At 47.3% G+C, this 19,533-nt stretch overlaps 1 protein-coding gene across 1 annotated transcript in view; it reads right to left on the reverse strand.

Annotated features, from left to right (window-relative positions):
• The window catches only part of LOC147098516 (uncharacterized), a 58,238-nt gene that overhangs the window by 26,754 nt on the left and 11,951 nt on the right, over window positions 1-19,533 (reverse strand). Inside the window, exons 5-6 of the mRNA XM_085970311.1 lie at window positions 14,178-14,297; window positions 11,838-12,003 (exon numbers count right to left, since the gene is read on the reverse strand). Of these exons, the coding sequence (XP_085826437.1) occupies window positions 11,838-12,003; window positions 14,178-14,297 (286 nt within the window). The remainder of the gene's footprint in view (window positions 1-11,837; window positions 12,004-14,177; window positions 14,298-19,533) is intronic.

Consider the following 19,533-nt stretch of genomic DNA (forward strand, 5'->3'; position numbering starts at 1 on the left):
GTGGCAGAGGTCAATGCCAGGAGTGTTGCTCCAAGAACGTGGATGCAGTGCAGGAAGATGTTTAACGATCTCCTGCAGAGGAGTCAGATGAGGACTTCAATGGGCCAGGCTATAGAAGAAGGCTGATGGGTGTACAATGCTTGGAGCACTGGAAAGCCTGCCAGAAATCCTGTGCAAAATGCAAAGGAGCATGGAAAAGTCCAGCTCCTACTTGGCACAGGGCTTTGTACAGAGCTTGGAGCCCATCCTTTCCATCGGCACACCAGTTGGGGCCCACCATGCAACGTCTGATGGCCGATGTCACAGCTTCCCTTGCGGCACAAACAGCTTCCATCAACGGTCTGAGTGCTGCTATGCAAGCTCAGACTGCTGCCATCGTGGCTCTGGATACCACTGTTCAAAGGGGCTGCCAGGGTGTCACAGCAGTCCATCAATCTGTTCTCCAACAGATCAGCAGGATTGCTGAGGTACCGCCCCGGGAGAGTGGCAGTGGCTCCGTGGAGCACGAACCTGTTGTCCTCTCTCGGGATGATAGCATTCCTGCTCCCACCCCTGCCATTCCACCAGTGCCCTTGCTGTTGCCTGTTGCCCAGCCAGCCAGCCCAGACTGCTGCCGCCCAGGCCGAGATGGTGCAGTCTGAAGCTGGGCCTTCTCGAGGTCGCCCTCCAAGGTCATCTCCTCAATTGAAGCTCAGCAGCCTTCCACCATCCATGCTGTAGCCATTAGGGAAGCACCTTGTAGCAGCACTAGGATAGGCAAAGCCACACGGAAGACAGGCACTAAGGGAATGCACAAGGGTGATTAGTTTAATTTTGAATGCATTATTTAACGAGTGAATTTATAAAATTGAACTGGAATGTGCATTTTCTGGTGGTTTTCACTTTTGTGTCGTCGGGAAGAGGACGATGTCAGTGATAGAGGAAAGGTAAGGAGTGCGGGACTGTTGGTGAATGGGGAGGTGCCGTTGACGTTACTGGTATCACTCATGAATAATCTGACCAGGGCAGAAAGGGTCCGTCTATGTTGTAGCCTCCCTTCAGTTCCTCTTCCTCGTGCTCCTGCTTCTCAGCTTCTCGCCTGATAGGTGGTGGCAACAGTTCATAATGGCCAGGTGTACAGCATGCAGCATACTACCACAAACCTTGATACCCGCTCAGCTGAGTACAGTAGGGCTCCTCCACAGCGGTCCAAGCAGCGCGGGTGTTGCTCGAGGATGCCAATGTTGGGCTTTATAATGTTCCTTGTGGCAGCATGGCTCGCATTATAGGCCTGCTGTGCACGTGCACGTGGGATCCAGACCAGAGTCATGGGTCATGAGTGGATAACCCTCGTCACCCAGTAGCCAACCTTTGACTTGCCGTAGTGGTTCAAATACAGGTGGCACAGAGGACTGCCGCAGAATGAAGGAATCGTGACTGCTGCCGGGGTAACGGGCGATCACCTGCATGATGCGCTGCCTGTGGTCGCCCACCAGCTGCACATTGAGGGATTGGAATCCCTTTCGGTTCATGAAAATGGCCGAGTTCACATGAGCAATGCACCTGCATCAATGGGGAAGCCTGCAATCCGAGCAAACCATTGTGCTCACTCCACCTGCTTGTCTCTGACAAAGAGGAATGAGATAAATGTGTTCCTCTTTGTACAGAGAGACTCAGTGACCTCCCTTATGCAGCAGTGCACTCCAAACTGCGAAAAGTTGCTTATATCTCCAGCAGCAGCCTGAAAGGAGCCGGACACATAAGAATTAAGAATCCACAGTCACCTCGACAGCCACAGGTAATGCGGTCCTTGCCCTGCTTTGAGGTTGCAGTTGCGACTGCAGCAATTGGCAGATTTCAATCACGGCCTCTTTAGTGAAGCGAAGACATCTCAAGCATTGGTCTTCGCTGAAATTAAGGTATGAGAATTGCTCCCTGAAGACCCTCTGGAGATATGGCCTCCTGCTGAGAGCCCTTCTCCCCCTCCTCATCCTCCCTCTTCTAGCAGCTTGTCCTGCTCTGCGTGGCCTCTCTTCATTGACCAGTCATGTTCAATTCCCAGAGGAAGCCCTACCGGACCACCCATATCTAGAAGCAACTTCTTTCATCACAATATTTTACATGACAAAAAACGTACTGCAAAACCAGCCGACCACTCCCTGTAGAGTATTCAAACTTCAGCCAAGTATAGGAAAGCTTCAAAAATGTGTACAATTGCACCAGCAACCAGAAGAAATAATCCAGCAACTAACCTGTAAGTACTTCATGATCCCTTTAAATAGAGCTGGTGGTGGGGGGGGGTCCTTTATTCCATTTAACGCCGTGTTCAGCTGTGCGAGGTTGGTTAGAGTGTGGAGTTGGAAAATGGCAGCAGTGGCTTCAAATCAGCGTTGCACACTGATTCGCTTCATCATCTCGCTGCTCTGCATGCTCCCAGCGGTCATTAGGCACGCGCACACAAACCCGTTTACCAAGATGGCGTCCTGCGCACTTCCCACCGGAAGTATGCGCGCGCATCTTGGACCCCATTTTCAAGTCTTATTTAGCCGTGGAGCGACGAAACAAAGGGCGCTACACGGCCCAATTTAGCCCCCAGTGGGTCCTATTGTCAAGTAATCCCACACACACTGGTGTAACTCTCAGTGTGTGTATCCACTGGTACCATCTAATTTGCAGTACAGCATGTACTCAGTGTTGTAGCACAGAAATGTGGGGAAGTACAGGACTAAGCAAGACCCCCAATCCATCAGGCTGGTCCCATAACTAACACCCCATCACTCGTCCACTCCCTGTATCCAATTCTCTCTTCAATTCTCCACACTATCCTCCTCAATCCATATGTTTATCATGCTTGGTGTAAAGCAGTTAAATCTAAAATGTTCATGTAGCTTCCCTCTTCTAATCTCGAGCCCTTGTCCCCTGGTCCTGGGATTTGTGGTAATCTTGAACAAATGGTGGGTTAAAGGAATACTACTTGGGCGGGGACTCAAAACAAGCGGAATCACTTTTGCTGCCTGTTTTGCGGCAGGTCCGATATCCAGCGCTATTGAATTCAACGGAACTGAACACCGGGCGAGGTGTATAACAGGCGACCATGCGATACTGCCCATCTTGCGTTCCCATCCATGTACAATTTCACCCCCACTAACTCCTCTTTAAGAATCTTGAATACTTAGAATCCTTGCTTTTGTACTCTATTTATAAAGCCAAGGCTCCCATATGCCTTTTTAACAGCCTTATCAACTTGTTCTGCCACCTTCAAAGATTTGTGTATGTGAACTCTCAGGTCTCTCTGTTCCTGCAACCCCTTTAAAATTGTACCATTTGGTTCATATTGCCTTATCTCATTCTTCCTTCCAAAATGAATCACTTCACACTCCTCTACATTAAATTTCATCTGCCATATGTCTGCCCATTTCACCAGTCTGTCTATGTCCTCCTGAAGTCTGTTACTATCCTCCTCACTGTTTACCACATTTCCGAGTTTCGTGTCCTCTGCAAACTCTGAAATTATGCCCTGTATACCCAAGTCCAGGTCATTAATATACATCAAAAAGAGCAGTGGTCCTAATACCGACCCCTGGCACACTCCTCTCCAGTCTGAAAAACAACCACTCGCAACTACTTTGTGCTTTCTGTCCCTTAGCCAATTTTATATCCGCTCAGCCACTGTCCCATTAAAACCATGGGCTTCAATTTTGCTAACAAGTCTATTATGTGGTACTTTATCAAACACCTTTTGAATGTCCATATACACAAAATCAACCACAGTACCCTCATCAACCCTCTCCATTACTTCACCAAAGAACTCAATCAAGTTCGTCAAACACAATTTGCCTTTAACAAATCTGTGCTGGCTTTCATTTATGAACGCATATATTATTCCAAGTGCCAATAATCTTGATCAGTCTTTCCCCCTGAGCCTTCTCTCCTCCAGAGTAGACATTCCCAGAATCTTCACCACCTCCTCATAGTTCGGATGACTAAAGCTCGGTATCAGTTTGCTTGTCCTTCTCGTCGCTGCCTCCAGTGCCTGGATATGCTTGCTGTACAGCACAGCAATGGTGCACCAGGTGTGACTGTCCCGGCCCCTTGTACGGACTCATCACCTGGGATTTATGTTCTAGCCCTCTGGCCGTGCATCTCAAGATCCAGTTACAGGAAACTTTTTTTATCCGGCACCGACGGGATCGACGTGGTGCCGGTTCATCAAAAATTCCGGATAACCGAAAGCTGTAGTAAAAGATAGGGAGAGCTGAGAGCTCCGTATGAAGCAACAAACCCTGTTGCTTAGCAACAAGTGCAGAACAATGGCCACAAGTTCCAAGCATCTCTGTAGCTTAGCAACAGCTGCAGCCACACCCTTGCACAGCAACAGATTGAGGAAGGCAAGTACAATATGAAGTAAAACTTACCTGAACCTACTCCTGAATTTTGCTGGTTAACCGAGATTTCCGGTTATTTAGGTGCCGGTAAATCGAAAGTTTCCTGTAGTTTTCCTCACCGCTGCTGCACACTGTGAATATAAAACAATAACCCCCACCCCCCGCAGATCCCTCTCCCTGTGTTGACTCCACAGAAACCTTTTGTCTATATTAATAAAAGTTTTATGTCTGTAAGTGAGGTGTATGGCACTAGCATATTGTTAACTGAACATTAGCAATTACACTGCACTTGTATTCCTATTATTTGACGGGAATGTTCTGGAGGGTCCAGAAATATAGGCAAATAGTTATTACCATAGCAATAAAATGTTTCTTTGGAAATAACAGTGGCAACGATGATAAAGGCCAACACATCGTTAGAAAGGTTGAATATTGGACATCTTTGTTACTTAGGTTGTGGGCTACCTAGTCACAAGTGTATGAGAGAAAAAGAAACAGAAAGATAGGCTGAAAGGCTGAGATGAGGTAGATGGAGTGGGAGGGGACTCGTGTGGCGTATTAACATCAGCACAGACTGGTTGGGCCGAATGGCCTGTTTCTGTGCTGTATATTCTATGTTGGCAAAAATTGGAGAGTATCGAATGGTGCCGAGTAATGAGGAAGATTTAATTTTTATTTTGAGGCAAATGAACTTGCAACAGAAGCCAAAAAGAGTGCAGATTTGCTTACTATCCGCGGATCTGCAAGATGTTCATTGATTAAGAATCTGATCTCTCCTGATCAGCCTAAGGACAAGACGAAGGAAGAGCTAGTCCAAGTGGTCAAAGAAACATCTGAGTCCGAAGCCACTCGTTAATGCGGAACCGTTCAAGTTTAACTAGAGGAAACAAAGAGATGATGAAAATATTTCTCAATTTATGGCTGCACTGAGGAAACTATCTGCAACATGCGACATTGGCGGTTTCTCGATGATGCAACAAGGGACTGCTTTGTCTACAGTCTGAAGAGAGCATTGATACAGAGTAAAGTGTTGGTAAAAGACAGACTCACGCCTGTTGGAGCTCTCGAAATAGCACTTGGGATGGAGACTGCTGCCAGCCGAGTTACAGGCCACAGAGGGGACAGAGCTACTTAACCATGTTAGAGGTAAAAAAATAATCTTCCTCCAGACCGATGCTTTTGTAAGAAGGTTAAATGCCATAACTGCAGGGAATCGGGCCATTTAGCTCAGTGTTGCTGGAAGCCAGAAGTTGCTGCTGGAGTGGAGGTTGGGAGAGGAAAAGAAGGCCCAAATCATATCACAGCGCTGTGAGGAATCAGCAGGAGAAAAGAGAAAAATCCAGCGTCCATTATGTCGATTCGGACGAGGAACCTGAGGAAAGAACCGTACCAGCAAGATGAGACGGATGAAGAGCAGACACGGTTTCCTGTATATTCCATAACAGGAAAAGTGGCAACGGGAGATTGTGGCCCCGTCTGGATAGAAAGTATTAAAAGTGAATTTGAATCGGATGCTGAGGCTGTGGTAACTATGATGTCATCAAAGTATATGAGGAAACGTTTCAGAAAATTGCCGTACAAAAAAATACATTTTACTGAAGAGTTAATCTGGACGCCCATTGCCAGTCCTGAGGAAAATAAACTTGCAAGTAAAATATGAAAATCAGACAATACAATTGTCTGTAATTGTAGTTAAGGGAAAAGGTCATTCGTTGATGGGCCGAGATTGGTTTCATAACCTGAAGTTAAACTGAGCCAATATTAAGATGACCACTCCAAGACCCGTGGACGTACTCATGGAAGAGTACAAGTCCTTATTCAGTCCGGAGCTTGATACAGCAAAGGGCTATCCAGGTACACTTTAATGTGAAGGAGGGGGTGAAGCCAAAAACATTTAAGCCCAGAGCAGTACCCTATGCTCTAAAGGAAAGGATAGCAGCAGAATTAGATTGCATGGCGCGTGAGGGCATAATCAACCACAGAGACTGGGCAAGCCCGATCATGCCTGTGGTAAAACCTGACATAGCAACAGGAGTAGGCCCACTTAGCCCCTCGAGCCTGTTCCGTCATCCAACGAGATCATGGCTGATCTCTGACCTCACTCCATATAGACAGTGGTAGAAGAATTTGTGGTGACTATCGAATAGGTGCAAACCCTAGTTTGAATCTTTATGAATATTCCCTGCCCAGGACTGAAGAGTTCTAAATTAAATCTTTCCCTGGTTTACTTGCAATTGGAGATTGCTGAAGAAAGTCGGAATTTGGCAACGATAAGTACACACCGAGGACTTTAGCGTTACAAAGAGGCTGAATTTTGGTATTGCATCTGCTCCAACCATATTTCAGAAAACCATGGAGACAATTTTAGTTGGCCCTAAGGACCCCGATGCATCTCGGCTGATCTCCTGGTGACTGAAGGATCAGAGGAAGAACCTCTGTGACATCTCAAGGCAGTTCACAAGCTAAGAAAGTCCAACTCCTCGCCTTCACAAGACTCCGTAGAGTATTTTCCTTTCATTGTTAACTAGTTTGGGGTTCCGCCAAAGAAGAAGGTTGAAGAAATGGCCTCTGCACCTGCTCCAATGACTGTGGAGGAGTTGCAGTCATTTCTGGATCTAGTCAATTATTACTGTAACTTGGTTCTAAAGATGTCGACGGTCACCTACCCGTTGAATAGACTCCTGCATAAGAACGTAAAGTGGGAGTGGTCAAAAGACTGTCAGAGTAGTTTTGAACGGCTAAAGGCTTTAAAACACAGCGCACCATTATTGGGATATTATGACTTTAATTTGCCAGCCTCCTTGCTAATTTCCTCTGGGAATCCGACTTATTCACTTCCAGTCTTCCCAGCTCTAAGGGCTAGGATCAACGTTCCCCCTAAGCTGAGCGGCCACAAATTTAAAGGGACCGCGCACCTAAAATATAAATTAGAGGGAACATTGGCTATGATGTATGTGGAAATGCATCTAAAAGGCCTATCTCAAGGCATTGCTGTATTTTAAGGCTGTTTTTCCAGTTGGATTGTGAATTTTCTTCCTTTTTCTTTCCCTGGTCAACACTTAGTTGCTCAGGGGCATTTGTGCCAAATTATGTGACATCCCCATTTGCTGGAATGCCCACATTATTGGCACAATGGCCGGTCCTATGGGGGTGGCCTCTATGGAGGAGGTGCAATGGAGCCGGGTCAGGCTGCACGGAGGCACACTGCACCCACCAAGTGGTGCCCTCACACTCCCACTTATGGGCACAGGAACCGACCGGAATCTCCGGAAGCTCTACCCGCAGAGATTCTGAGTCACCGGGAGGGGCAGGGAGGGAGCTGTGTGCCACCTGCTGTGCGGGCAACTGAAGCTAGCAATGTGCCACAGGCTGGCACTGCCAGCAGTAGCAATGGCAGTAGCTGTGCCCTCAACTTCCCCCCTCCGGCCAAGCAGGTTGGAATGCTGTCTGGGGGGGGAGAGTAAATAGGAAGCACTCTCCTGGTTAACGGCCCATGATGAACCACTTCCACTTCGCCAGCTGCCAAATTGAGGTTCAAGAGCTCTGCCACCCCATCACCCCCACACTTACTGGGCCAGCTGGTGAGATTTGGCAGCCAATTTTTCAAAAAAGAAAGACTTGCATTTATATAGCGCCTTTCACGACAACCGGACGTCTCAAAGCACTTTACAGCCAATGAAGTGGAGTCACTGTTGTAGTGTAGGAAATGTGGCAGCCAATTTGTGCACAGCAAGCTCCCACAAACAGCAATGTGATACTGACCAGAGAATCTGTTTTAGTGAAGTTGGTTGAGGGATAAATATTGGCCAGGACACCGGGGATAACTCCCCTGCTCTTCTTCAAAATAGTGTCATGGGATCTTTTACATCCACCTGAGAGAGCAGATGGGGCCTCGGTTTAACGTCTCATCCGAAAGACGGCACCTCCGACAGTGCAGCACTCCCTCAGCACTGCACTGAAGTGTCAGCCTAGCTTTATGTGCTCAAGTCTCTGGAGTGGGACTTGAACCCACAACCTTCTGACTCCGAGGCGAGAGTGCTACCCACTTTTTTTTTAATATAGTTTATTGAACATTAAGAACATTTACAACATCGTGATCATTTCATTGTATCATACAATTCCATTCTGCCGCTCTGCGCAACCATTCCGCCACCACATTTTAACATCAAAACCTGAAGTTTAATTTGTCTCCTGTAACATATATTAATCGATTGTACTTTAAAAATTGATTGTAAAATACTATCTTTAAATTCCTTTCTGAGTAAAACATCCACAGAGAGAGTGCTGTCCACTGAGCCACAGCTGACACTTAAAAAGGTAAAGACTGAGAGATGCATTAAAAGTGTTTGGAAAGGATACCGACATTTTTGCCCCCGTATGTAGTCAAGCACCTTTAAGTGGCTGTATCCCTTTAATTTTACCCCCAAGAACTGCTCACAGGTGGTTTTCTTCCCCCACCCCCAATCTGGCAAACTCCCAGTATGGTCGGCCCCACCCAACCACTTAGGGTCTGCACACTAACGGTTGGGGGGCACTGCCCGACTAACACCTGATCGCAAGCTCTGTCCCAAAGTGCCAGTGTAAGGGCTGTGGGGCCCAGTTTACATGGTTGTAAACTGAAATTCTACCAGAGTGGATTCCTGTTTTGGAAAGACTGCTGATTTGCTGCTCACTGTGACACTCTAGTGGCATAAAGCGGTACTGCGCTGGGATTAACTGGGCGGCCTCCCTTCAATTATAGACAAATCCTGGTGCAAGCTGTTTTATATCCGAATTATGGTCGTGCTTCACTTAAGAGTTCTTTAAATCGGTGTAAAGCTCCTGAGCTAACTGCACAATCTGCAACTTATCAATGCTCCCGCACTTGGCTGGAGTCTCACAATCCCCCGCGTGTGTGGATTGTGCCGGGAATTCGTGGCATTTCCACAGGCCTGACAGTTGAAGGAAAGCGAGAGAAACCAGCAACACCTGCACATCCAAGTTGTGAAGAAGAGAGGAAGAAAGAATAAAATAAGAAGGCAAGAAAGAGAGGATAAGAAAGAGGAGAGATGAATACATGGCAATAGATTGACGGAAGGGGAAGTGCAACGAGACCTGGGTGTCCTTGTGCACCAGTCGCTGAAGGTAAGCATGCAGGTGCAGCAGGCGGTTAAGAAGGCAAATGGTATGTTGGCCTTCATAGTGAGAGGATTTGAGTGCAGGAGCAAGGATGTCTTGCTGCAGTTGTACAGGGCCTTGGTGAGACCACATCTTGAGTACTGTGTGCAGTTTTGGTCGCCTTATCTGAGGAAGGATGTTCTTGCCATGGAGGGAGTGCAGCGAAGATTCACCAGGCTGATACCTGGGATGGCAGGAATGACGTATGAGGAGAGATTGGGTCGATTGGGCTTATACTCGCTGGAGTTTAGAAGAATGAGGGGATCTCATTGAAACTTATAAAATTCTGACAGGACTGGACAGACTAGATGCTGGAAGGATGTTCCCGATGGTCGGGGAGTCCAGAACCAGGGGTCACAGTCTAAGGATAAGGGGTAAGCCATTTAGGACTGAAATGAGGAGGAATTTCTTCACCCAGAGAGTGGTGAACCTGTGGAATTCTCTACCACAGAAGGCAGTTGAGGCCAATTCATTAAATATACTCAAGAAGGAGTTGGATATGTTTCTTAAGGCTAAAGGGATCAAGGGATATGGGGAGAAGGCAGGAACAGGGTACTGAATTTGGATGATCAGCCATGATCTCATTGAATGGCGGAGCAGGCTCGAGGGGCCGAATGGCCTACTCCTGCTCCTATCTTCTATGGTCCATGCTGGTGTTTATGATCCACACGAGCCTCCTCCCACTTGGCTTTATCTCACCCTATTAGCATATCCTTCTATTCCTTTCTTCCTCATGTGTTTATCTAGCTTCCCCTTAAATGCATCTATACTATTCACCTCAACCACTCCCTGTGGTAGCGAGTTCCACATTCTCACCACTCTCTGGGTGAAGATGTTTCTCCTGAATTCCCGATTGGATTTATTACATTCATGTCATTTGGCCATCCCCTTGATGGCTTGGTGCAGTGGTGACAACTCTATGCACATTAGCGAATCTGACCAGCTACATACCACACTCAAAGAATGGAGTCAAGTGTTTGACCATCTGCAACTGTACACTTATCCTTATAATACTCAGCCCCTCCATAACCAGACACCTTGGCTTCTCAGACACTGCCTGAGTCCTCCTCCACTCTTCCCATAGTCCCGATGAGGAACAGGATTAGCTCCCTGGTCCCATTGCCAATCCTTCCTGCTCAATCCTGCTTGCAGTAGACCACAATATGGATGGCATCCCATCCCACGTTGAGGGAACGCTGTCATTAAAGTGAGACCCCTGTTTCCTAAGGTCTAGAAGTCAGCCTAAAGCCAAACGTGAAAGAACTTCATGTACATTCAACAGGAGGCCACACCATGCACATGCAGCTCCCAGCTAAATTGTAGAGACAGGGCCATGGGAGATCCTGCACAGCAGCAAACTCTAGATTCAGCAATTGTACCTTTGGATTGGAGAATTGCAAATGTCACACCATTATTTAAGAAGGGAGGGCGGGAGGGAGAAACCAGGTAACTATAGATCTGTCAGTTTAACATCAGTATTGGCCACCTGAACAGTGATGAATGTCAGTTATATGCTGTCTAATGGTTTTGTGGAATCCCCAAGATGTTTGGCAGATTCAGACTCTCTTTTGTGACACGGAGGTTACAGTAGGGTTTTTTTTTAAATCAGAGGAAGTCACCGTGCGGTTTGCTCCAAGAAGCAAAACTGGCGCTTTCAGAGGCCCAGGAGTGAATCACCCGCCTGTCATTCTGATAGAGAAAAAAAAAGAAAGACTCACATTTATATAGCGCCTTTCACAACCACCGGACGTCCCAAAGCGCTTTACAACCAATGAAGTACTTTTTGAAGTGTAGTCACTGTTGTAATGTAGGAAATGCAGCAGCCAATGTGCGCACAGCAAGCTCCCACACACAGCAGTGTGATAATGACCAGATAATCTGTGTTAGTGATGTTAGTTGAGGGATAAATATTGGCCAGGACACCGGGGATAACTCCCCTGCTCTTCTTCGAAATAGCACCATGGGATCTTTTATGTCCACCTGAGAGAGCAGACAGGGCCTCGGTTTAATGTTTCATCTGAAAGACGGCACCTCCGACAGTGCAGCACTCCCTCAGCACTGCACTGGGGTGTCAGCCTAGCTTATGTACTCAAGTGTCTGGAGTGGGACTTGAACCCACAACCTTCTGACTCAGAAGCAAGTGTGCTGCCCACTGACCCACGGCTGACAGAATAAGCCAGGTAGAAGGAGATGTATCTACATTAAAGTTCTGTAAGCAGCTAATCTACCTGAAACTAATGCGAGCAAGCATACTTTAGCAACCTGCTTTCTTAAAGTCCCCTTAAAAACACAGGAATCAAATCTGGAATTTCCTACCTTTGTCAACGGCCTGGCTAAATGCTACATAATTTACACCTCCAGTGGTTGGGTCCTCAAATCTCTTGCACAGCAGTCGGAAATCCATTGGCAGCACTGCCAGTCCCAGGTTATCTAGTGTCCTCTCAAACTGTGACTTTGTCAGGAGTCTTGTGTATGCAACTTTCTGTTGAATTGAACACACCAGCAAATAAGCAGGACAAATCCGACCCGGCCAATTACCATCCCATCAGTCTACTCTCAATCATCAGCAAAGTGATGGAAGGTGTCGTCGACAGTGCTATCAAGCGGCACTTACTCAGCAATAACCTGCTAACTGACGCCCAGTTTGGGTTCCGCCAGGGCCACTCAGCTCCTGACCTCATTACAGCCTTGGTCCAAACATGGACAAAAGAGCTGAACTCAAGAGGTGAGGTGAGAGTGACTGCCCTTGACATCAAGGCAGCATTTGATCGAGTGTGGCATCAAGGAGTCCTAGCAAAACTGAAGTCAATGGGAATCAAGGGGAAAACTCTCCATTGGTTGGAATCATACTTAGCACAAAGGAAGTTGGCTGTGGTTGTTGGAGGTCATTCATCTCAATCACATGACATCACTGCAGGAGTTCCTCAAGGCAGTGTCCTAGGCCCAACCATCTTCAGCTGTTTCATCAATGACCTTCCCTCCATCATAAGGTCAGAAGTGGGGATGTTCGCTGATGATTGCACACTGTTCAGCACCATTCGAGACTCGTCAGATACTGACGCAGTCCGTGTCCATATGCAGCAAGACCTGGACAACATTCAGACTTAGGCTGACAAGTGGCAAGTAACATTCACACCACACAAGTGCCAGGCAATGACCATCTCCAACAAGCGAGACTCTAACCATCTCCCCTTGACATTCAATGGCATTACCATCGCTGAATCCCCCACTATCAACATCCTGGGGGTTACCATTGATCAGAAACTGAACTGGACCAGCCATATAAATACTGTGGCTACAAGAGCAGGCCAGAGGCTGGGAATTCTGCGGCGAGTGTCTCACCTCCTGACTCCCCAAAGCCTTTCCACCATCTACAAGGCACAAGTCAGGAGTGTGATGGAATACTCTCCACTTGCCTGGATGAGTGCAGCTCCAACAACACTCAAGCTCGACACCATTCAGGATAAAGCAGCCCGCTTGATTGGCACTCCATCCACCACCTTCAACATTCACTCCCTCCACCACTGGCACACTGTGGCTGCAGTGTGTACCATCTACAAGATGCACTGCAGCAACTCGCCAAAGCTCCTTCAACAGCACCTTCCAAACCCGCGACCTCTACCACTTAGAAGGACAAGGGCAGCAGACGCATGGGAACATCACCACCTACAAGTTCCCCTCCAAGCCACACACCATCCTGACTTGGACCTGTATCGCCGATCCTTCACTGTCGCTGGGCCAAAATCCTGGAACTCCCTTCCTAACAGCATTGTGGGTGTACCTACACCATATGGACTGCAGCGGTTCAAGAAGGCGGCTCACCACCATCTTCTCAAGGGCAATTAGGGATGGGCACTAAATGCAGGCCTAGCCAGCGATGCCCACATCCCATCAATGAATTTTTTTAAAAATTAATTGGCGAGGCCCTGTGTTTCAGGGCTCCGTTGGAGGAGCTGGAGGACAGTAGCCTGGCCAATGCCGTGCCCATTGTTAAAAAAGGGAGACTGAGTTAATCCGGGTAATTACGGACCAGTTAGCTTAACATCTGTAGTAGGGAAAGTCTCAGACTCTCTGATTAAGGTTGAAATTACCATGTAGCTGCATAAAGAGGAAATGGTTAGAAGTAGCCGGTGTGGATTTCAAAAGGGACAGGTGGGAATGCAGTCTAAATGTGAAGCTGTGGGGGAGTAGACAAACAAAGGGGTGTAGGTGCACAAGTCATTAGAAGCTAGTTCATAGGCGTTAAAGTGACCACATATGCTAATGGATGCTCGGTTTTATCGCAAGACGTCCAGGGTGTAAAAGCAAGTTATACAGAGTGCTGGCCAAATCTCATTCGGAATATTCTAGACTTTCCGTCCATTGCATATGAATCGTTGGACATCTAACCCAAAGTTAGGAAGGATATACTGGCCTTGGAGAAAGTTCAGTGATGATTCACTGGGATGATGCCTGGGATGAAGGGATTTAGCAATGATGAGGAGCTGGATAAACTTTTGTTATATTACCTGGAGATGAGGAGGTTAACAGGTGATTGGGGTATTTGATATAATGAGGGGATTGATACTGTATTTATGGAATGTCAGCCAGTCTCTATGGAAATTCGTGGCTTTGACAGATCTGAAAGCCTTTCCAAGCCAAGCAGTATGCCCTCACCTCATCATAGTCTTTGAAAAATGGGTTCACCAATAGCTGTCCCTTCTGCACTCGCTTAGAAAGATCTCCAAGCACAATTTCCAGCCGTTTCTCTTGTGCTTCCGTTAGCTTTGTCCCGAGCTGTGGGAGAAAAGAAACAATGTTGTGTGAGTGAACCTCTGAGATATCTCCTCGATGTTAAACCTTTAGAAATCACTGGTTAGACCTCAGCTGGAGCACTGTGTCCAATTCTGGGCACCGCGCGTTAGAAAGGAGGTCAAGACCTTGGAGAGGGTGCAGAGGAGATGTACTAGAACGGTACCAGGGATGAGGGGTTTCAGTTTTCTGGGGAGTCTAGAGAAACTGAGATTGTTCTCCTTAGAGCAGAGAAGGTTAAGGGGAGATTTAGCAGAGGTGTTCAAAATTATCAGGGTTTTTGATAGAGTAGACAGGGAGAAACTGTTTCCACTGGCAGGAGGGTCGGTAACCAGGGGACACAGATTTAAAAAAAGACCAGGGGATGAGAAGGCATTTTTTTTACTCAGCGAGTTGTTGTGATCTGGAATGCGCTGCCTGAAAGGGCGGTGGAAGCAGATTCAATAGTAACTTTCAAAAGGGAATTGGATAAATACTTGAAAAGGAATCATTTGCTGGGCTGTGGGAAAAGAACAGGGGAGTGGGACTAATTGGATCGCTCTTTCAGAGAGCCGGCACAGGCACGATGGGCTGAATGGCCTCCTTGTGTGCTATATCATTCTATGATTCTATTCTGTTTATCTCGTAGGATCTTCTTCCATTCGTGTGGAAAGCATGATGAACAGATTCCACTCCCACCCAACCAGCCCCTGCCTCGTTCTCATTGTTGCTGAAAAGTTTTGTTATAACTTGAGTTTTATTAATGTATTATTTTGAAAAGCTATTTTAACCATGTTGATAGTTGTAGTAAGAACAGGCTTTGATTCCCCTTTGGTTCTCTGGGTGTTTGAAAGCCACGATTGAGTCTGCCTCCACCACCCTTTCAGGCAGTGCATTCCAGATCATAACCACTCGCTGCGTAATTCGTTTTTTCCTCATCTCCCCCGGATTCTTTTGCCAATTATCTTAAATCTGTGTCCTCTGGTTACCAACCCTCCCACCAGTGGAAACAGTTTCTCATTATTTACTCTATCAAAAGCCCTCATAGCTTTGAACAACTCAATTAAATCTCCCCGTAACCTTCTCTGCTCTAAGGAGAACAATCCCAGCTTCTCTAATCTCTCCACAAAACTGAAGTCCCTCATCTCTGGTGTCATTCTAGTAAATCTCCTCTGCACCGTCTCCAAGGTCTTGGCATCCTTTCAGAATAGGACACGATACTCTAGCTGGGGTTGAACCAGTGTTTTATAAAGGTTTGGCTTGACTTCCTGGCTTTTGAACTCTATGGGCTGGATTTTGATTGAGGAGGCGTGTAGGAGGCGGGACTACAACTTTCGGGGTTGTAGTCCCGCCTCCATCGAGTTGTGACCAACCCACGCGATTTTCACTTGATTGACCTTGTTGAGCCCACCCAGCAGGCTCAGCAGGCCAATTAAGGGCCACCCGGCAACAGGTGACATCACAGATTGACATTTCATCTGTCAAAAGCTTTTGACAGATGAAATATCAGCGTTTGACAGCAACACTGACAATCTGTACTCCAAGTTAATTCCTTCCTCTCAGGCTGATTTAGAGATCTCTCCGGAATAGAAAGCTGAATGCTGCAACTTTTGACAGATCGCGGCCATTCTGCTTTCTGTGCCGATGAGATGAGGGACTCCCGAGACCTGAAGGAAGGAAGGCTGTAAAGGTAAGTAAAACTTCTTTAATCACTTTACACACACCAAACACACTTACCTCTGCACTCATGCATGTTGTGTATGTACCTTTAAGGGAATAACTGGTCTCAGACTGCAGTACCGGCAGTGACCGCCCCTGTATAAAAGGCCCTAGCAGGCTTCTGTAGTTTCAGTTTCCAGGTTGTCTCCATTCAGTAAAGACTTGTTATAATCAACTCCTGCAGTCCGTGTCTCCATTATACACGGACATAATACTGGCGACGAGTAAGAAACGAACTTACCTGCAACTCGGCAGCACCTCAGACGACGTTATTGAAGGTCGAAGCCAGAAGAAAGAAAAAAAAAATAATCCAAAGGAACTCGAGAAACGGGCGTCGGCCGTGGGCAACCGCCCTCCAAATCATCGAAGTGAAAAGTGCAGGAGAGACTGTCGATAGCCAGGCTTGGTTTTCCAGTCTGTGGTTTCCCAGCTAATCGGGCTGGTGGCAGGTAGTGCACTGATTCTTCCTGGGCTGCGGCGGGCTAGAGCTCGATCGGGTGGCTCTGCAACGGGGCCGGGCAGCGAGTCGGGAAGCAAAGAGAGAGAGAGAAGGTGGAGCACACAGGGCACGGCCGGTGCTTCGAAGCCGGGCAGCGTTCGGACCTAAGAAGAGGGAGGGAAGTGTCCCAGAGGGTCCGCTCCACGACGGGAACGGTTCTTCAATTAACGGAGCAAATATTGAAGCGCGATAGAAAAATAAAAATACCGCGGAGAGCAGCGGCAGCGGAGGGAAAGCGCGGGAGGCGCCATCTTAACTTGGCGGGGAAGAAGGAAAAGCGGGGGAGGCGCCATTTTGATCCATCGGGGACGAAGGCAAAGCGCGGGAGGCGCCATCTTAGATTTTCAAGATGCCAAAGACTGGCGATATCACTGCCTTCGATAATGCAATAGAAGACTGGACCACGTATGTGGAAAGAGTCGAGGTATATTGCGAGGCAAACGAAATAGCCGATGAGAAAAAGGCATCGGTATTGCTAAATTTAATGGGCGCAAGAACGTACGGCCTATTGCGGGACCTGATTACTCCAGCCAAACCAAAGGCGAAGAGTTTTAATGAAATTGTTGCTATCCTACAGGAACACCTAAATCCTACACCACTGCTGATAGCAGAAAGATTTAAATTCCACAGGAGGAATCAGCATAAAAATGAGAGCAATGCTGATTACCTTACGGAACTACGCAAGCTATCAAAGCACTGCCAGTTCGGAGCAGGACTGGCAGATACCTTACGAGACAAATTTGTCTGTGGACTCCTGAGTGAAGGAACCCAGAAGAGGTTACTCTCAGAGAAAGAGCTGACGCTAGATAAGGCTTTCAGCATGGCAGTATCGTACGAAGCAGCAGCAAGGGGAGCTGCAGAAATACAACAAAAGCCACAGGAATACGGCACCCACGAAATGACACGGGGATTTGCAAAATGTTATCGCTGCGGCAGAACAAACCATGACCAGAAGGACTGCTGGTCCAAGGACAAAATATGCAGGCAATGCAGAAAGATGGGACACATTGCACGAGTTTGCAGGTCTGGGAAGAAGACCAACGACAACAAAAAGGCTACTAAGGAACCGTACAGGAAAGTACAAAAGATGACGGACAGTAGTTCCGAAGACCAGATGAGCGATAGTGAATCCGGGAACAAGAGACTAAGCTGTCTCAAACTTCACAACGTAATCACAAAAGAGGATCACCGAACCATTTGGGTCACCCTCGCGATAGCAGGGTCCCAAGTCAAAATGGAATTGGATACAGGATCAGCTCTAACCGTCATGAATCGACGAGACTACGAGCGGCTATTCTCACACATACCCTTGAGAGAGACATCCATTGTCTTGAGGATGTATACGGGGCAAAAAGTATACCCCAGAGGAAAAATAAGGGTGCCTGTTGAATACAACGGCAAGAAAATACGGAAATTGTATCTCTACATTCTGCAAGATGGTGGACCACCGTTATTGGGACGTGAATGGATCAGAAAGATAAGTTCAGACTGGCACTCCATTCAGGCACTGACGGTGGCTGGTAAAAAGGATGACGACGTCACTCCTGGACGATTGTCAACAATCTTAGCTGACGCCAAAGAGGTATTTCAACAAGAACTGGGCACTCTTAAAGGCGTAACCGCCTCGATAAAAATAGAGGAGAATGCAATTCCCAAGTTTTTCAAAGCAAGACCGGTACCATATGCAATTCGCCCAGCCGTCGCGGCAGAGCTGGAGAATCTGGAGAATGCAGGCGTGTTATCTAAGGTAGACTGGAGCGAGTGGGCAACACCCATCGTTCCTGTCATGAAAAAAACATTAAACAATAAGTCTGAGGAGCCAAGGAAGGTTCGCATCTGTGGGGACTTCAAGGTGATGGTGAACCCAGTCCTTCACACAGTACAATATCCTCTTCCAAGGATAGAAGATATCTTCGCCTCACTATCTGGAGGGAAGCGTTTTACAAAAATTGACCTAGCACAAGCATATTTGCAGATGGAGGTTGAAGAATCCTCTAGGAAGTATCTCACGATAAACACTCACAAAGGTCTTTACCAGTATAATCGACTGGTATTCAGTGTAGCATCAGCTCCGGCGATATGGCAAAGAGCGATGGAACAAGTCCTGCAAGGGATTCCGGGGACTCAGTGTTACTTGGACAACATCCTAGTGACAGGTGAAGATGACAGTGAACACCTTGCCAACCTAGAGCAGGTGCTCACTAGACTATGTGAACATGGGCTACGAGCCAATCGCCCCAAGTGCGAGTTTTTTAAGAAACAGATATCGTATTGTGGCCACATGATTGATGAAGAGGGGTTGCATAAGTCCCCTGACAAAATTGAAGCGGTAGTTAAGGCTCCAGCTCCTGAAAATGTGTCACAACTGAGGTCATTCCTCGGATTGGTGAATTACTACCATAAGTTTTTGCCGAATTTGTCCACAATTCTGCATCCACTAAACTCCCTACTACGAACGGGAGTAGCATGGAAATGAAGCGATGAATGCAAGCGGGCCTTTCAGAAGAGTAAGGACCTAATCACTTCAAGAGAAGTATTGGCTCACTACAACCCATCACTACCAATAAGACTGGCGTGTGATGCGTCTCCCTACGGCATTGGGGCGGTACTGTCACATAAATTCCTTGATGGTTCAGAGAGGCCGATAGCTTTTGCGTCACGCTCGTTAACTTCAGCCGAGCGTAACTACGTCCAGATTGACAGAGAGGCCCTCAGCTTGGTGTGGGGGGTGAAGAAGTTCAATCACTACCTGCACGGTCAGAAATTTACTCTACTAACTGATCATCAACCTCTCGTCTCCATTTTCAACCCTCAGAAGGGCATACCGATAATGACGGCACAACGGCTACAGAGGTGGTCCATTTTCCTAGGGGCTCACCAATATGACATCGAGTACAAAGGAACTAAACAGCATGGGAATGCTGATGGATTGTCGCGCCTACCGTTGCCGACGGTGGAAGAAGAACTGGCAGTGGATCCAGTGGAGTTATTCCACTCGACTATAGTCGAATGTCTCCCTGTGAT

The sequence above is a fragment of the Somniosus microcephalus genome, chromosome 29 (assembly GCF_052327205.1).
Source record: "Somniosus microcephalus isolate GS21.2 chromosome 29, FLI_Smic_1.0, whole genome shotgun sequence".
In the NCBI taxonomy this organism is placed as follows: Eukaryota; Metazoa; Chordata; class Chondrichthyes; order Squaliformes; family Somniosidae; genus Somniosus; species Somniosus microcephalus.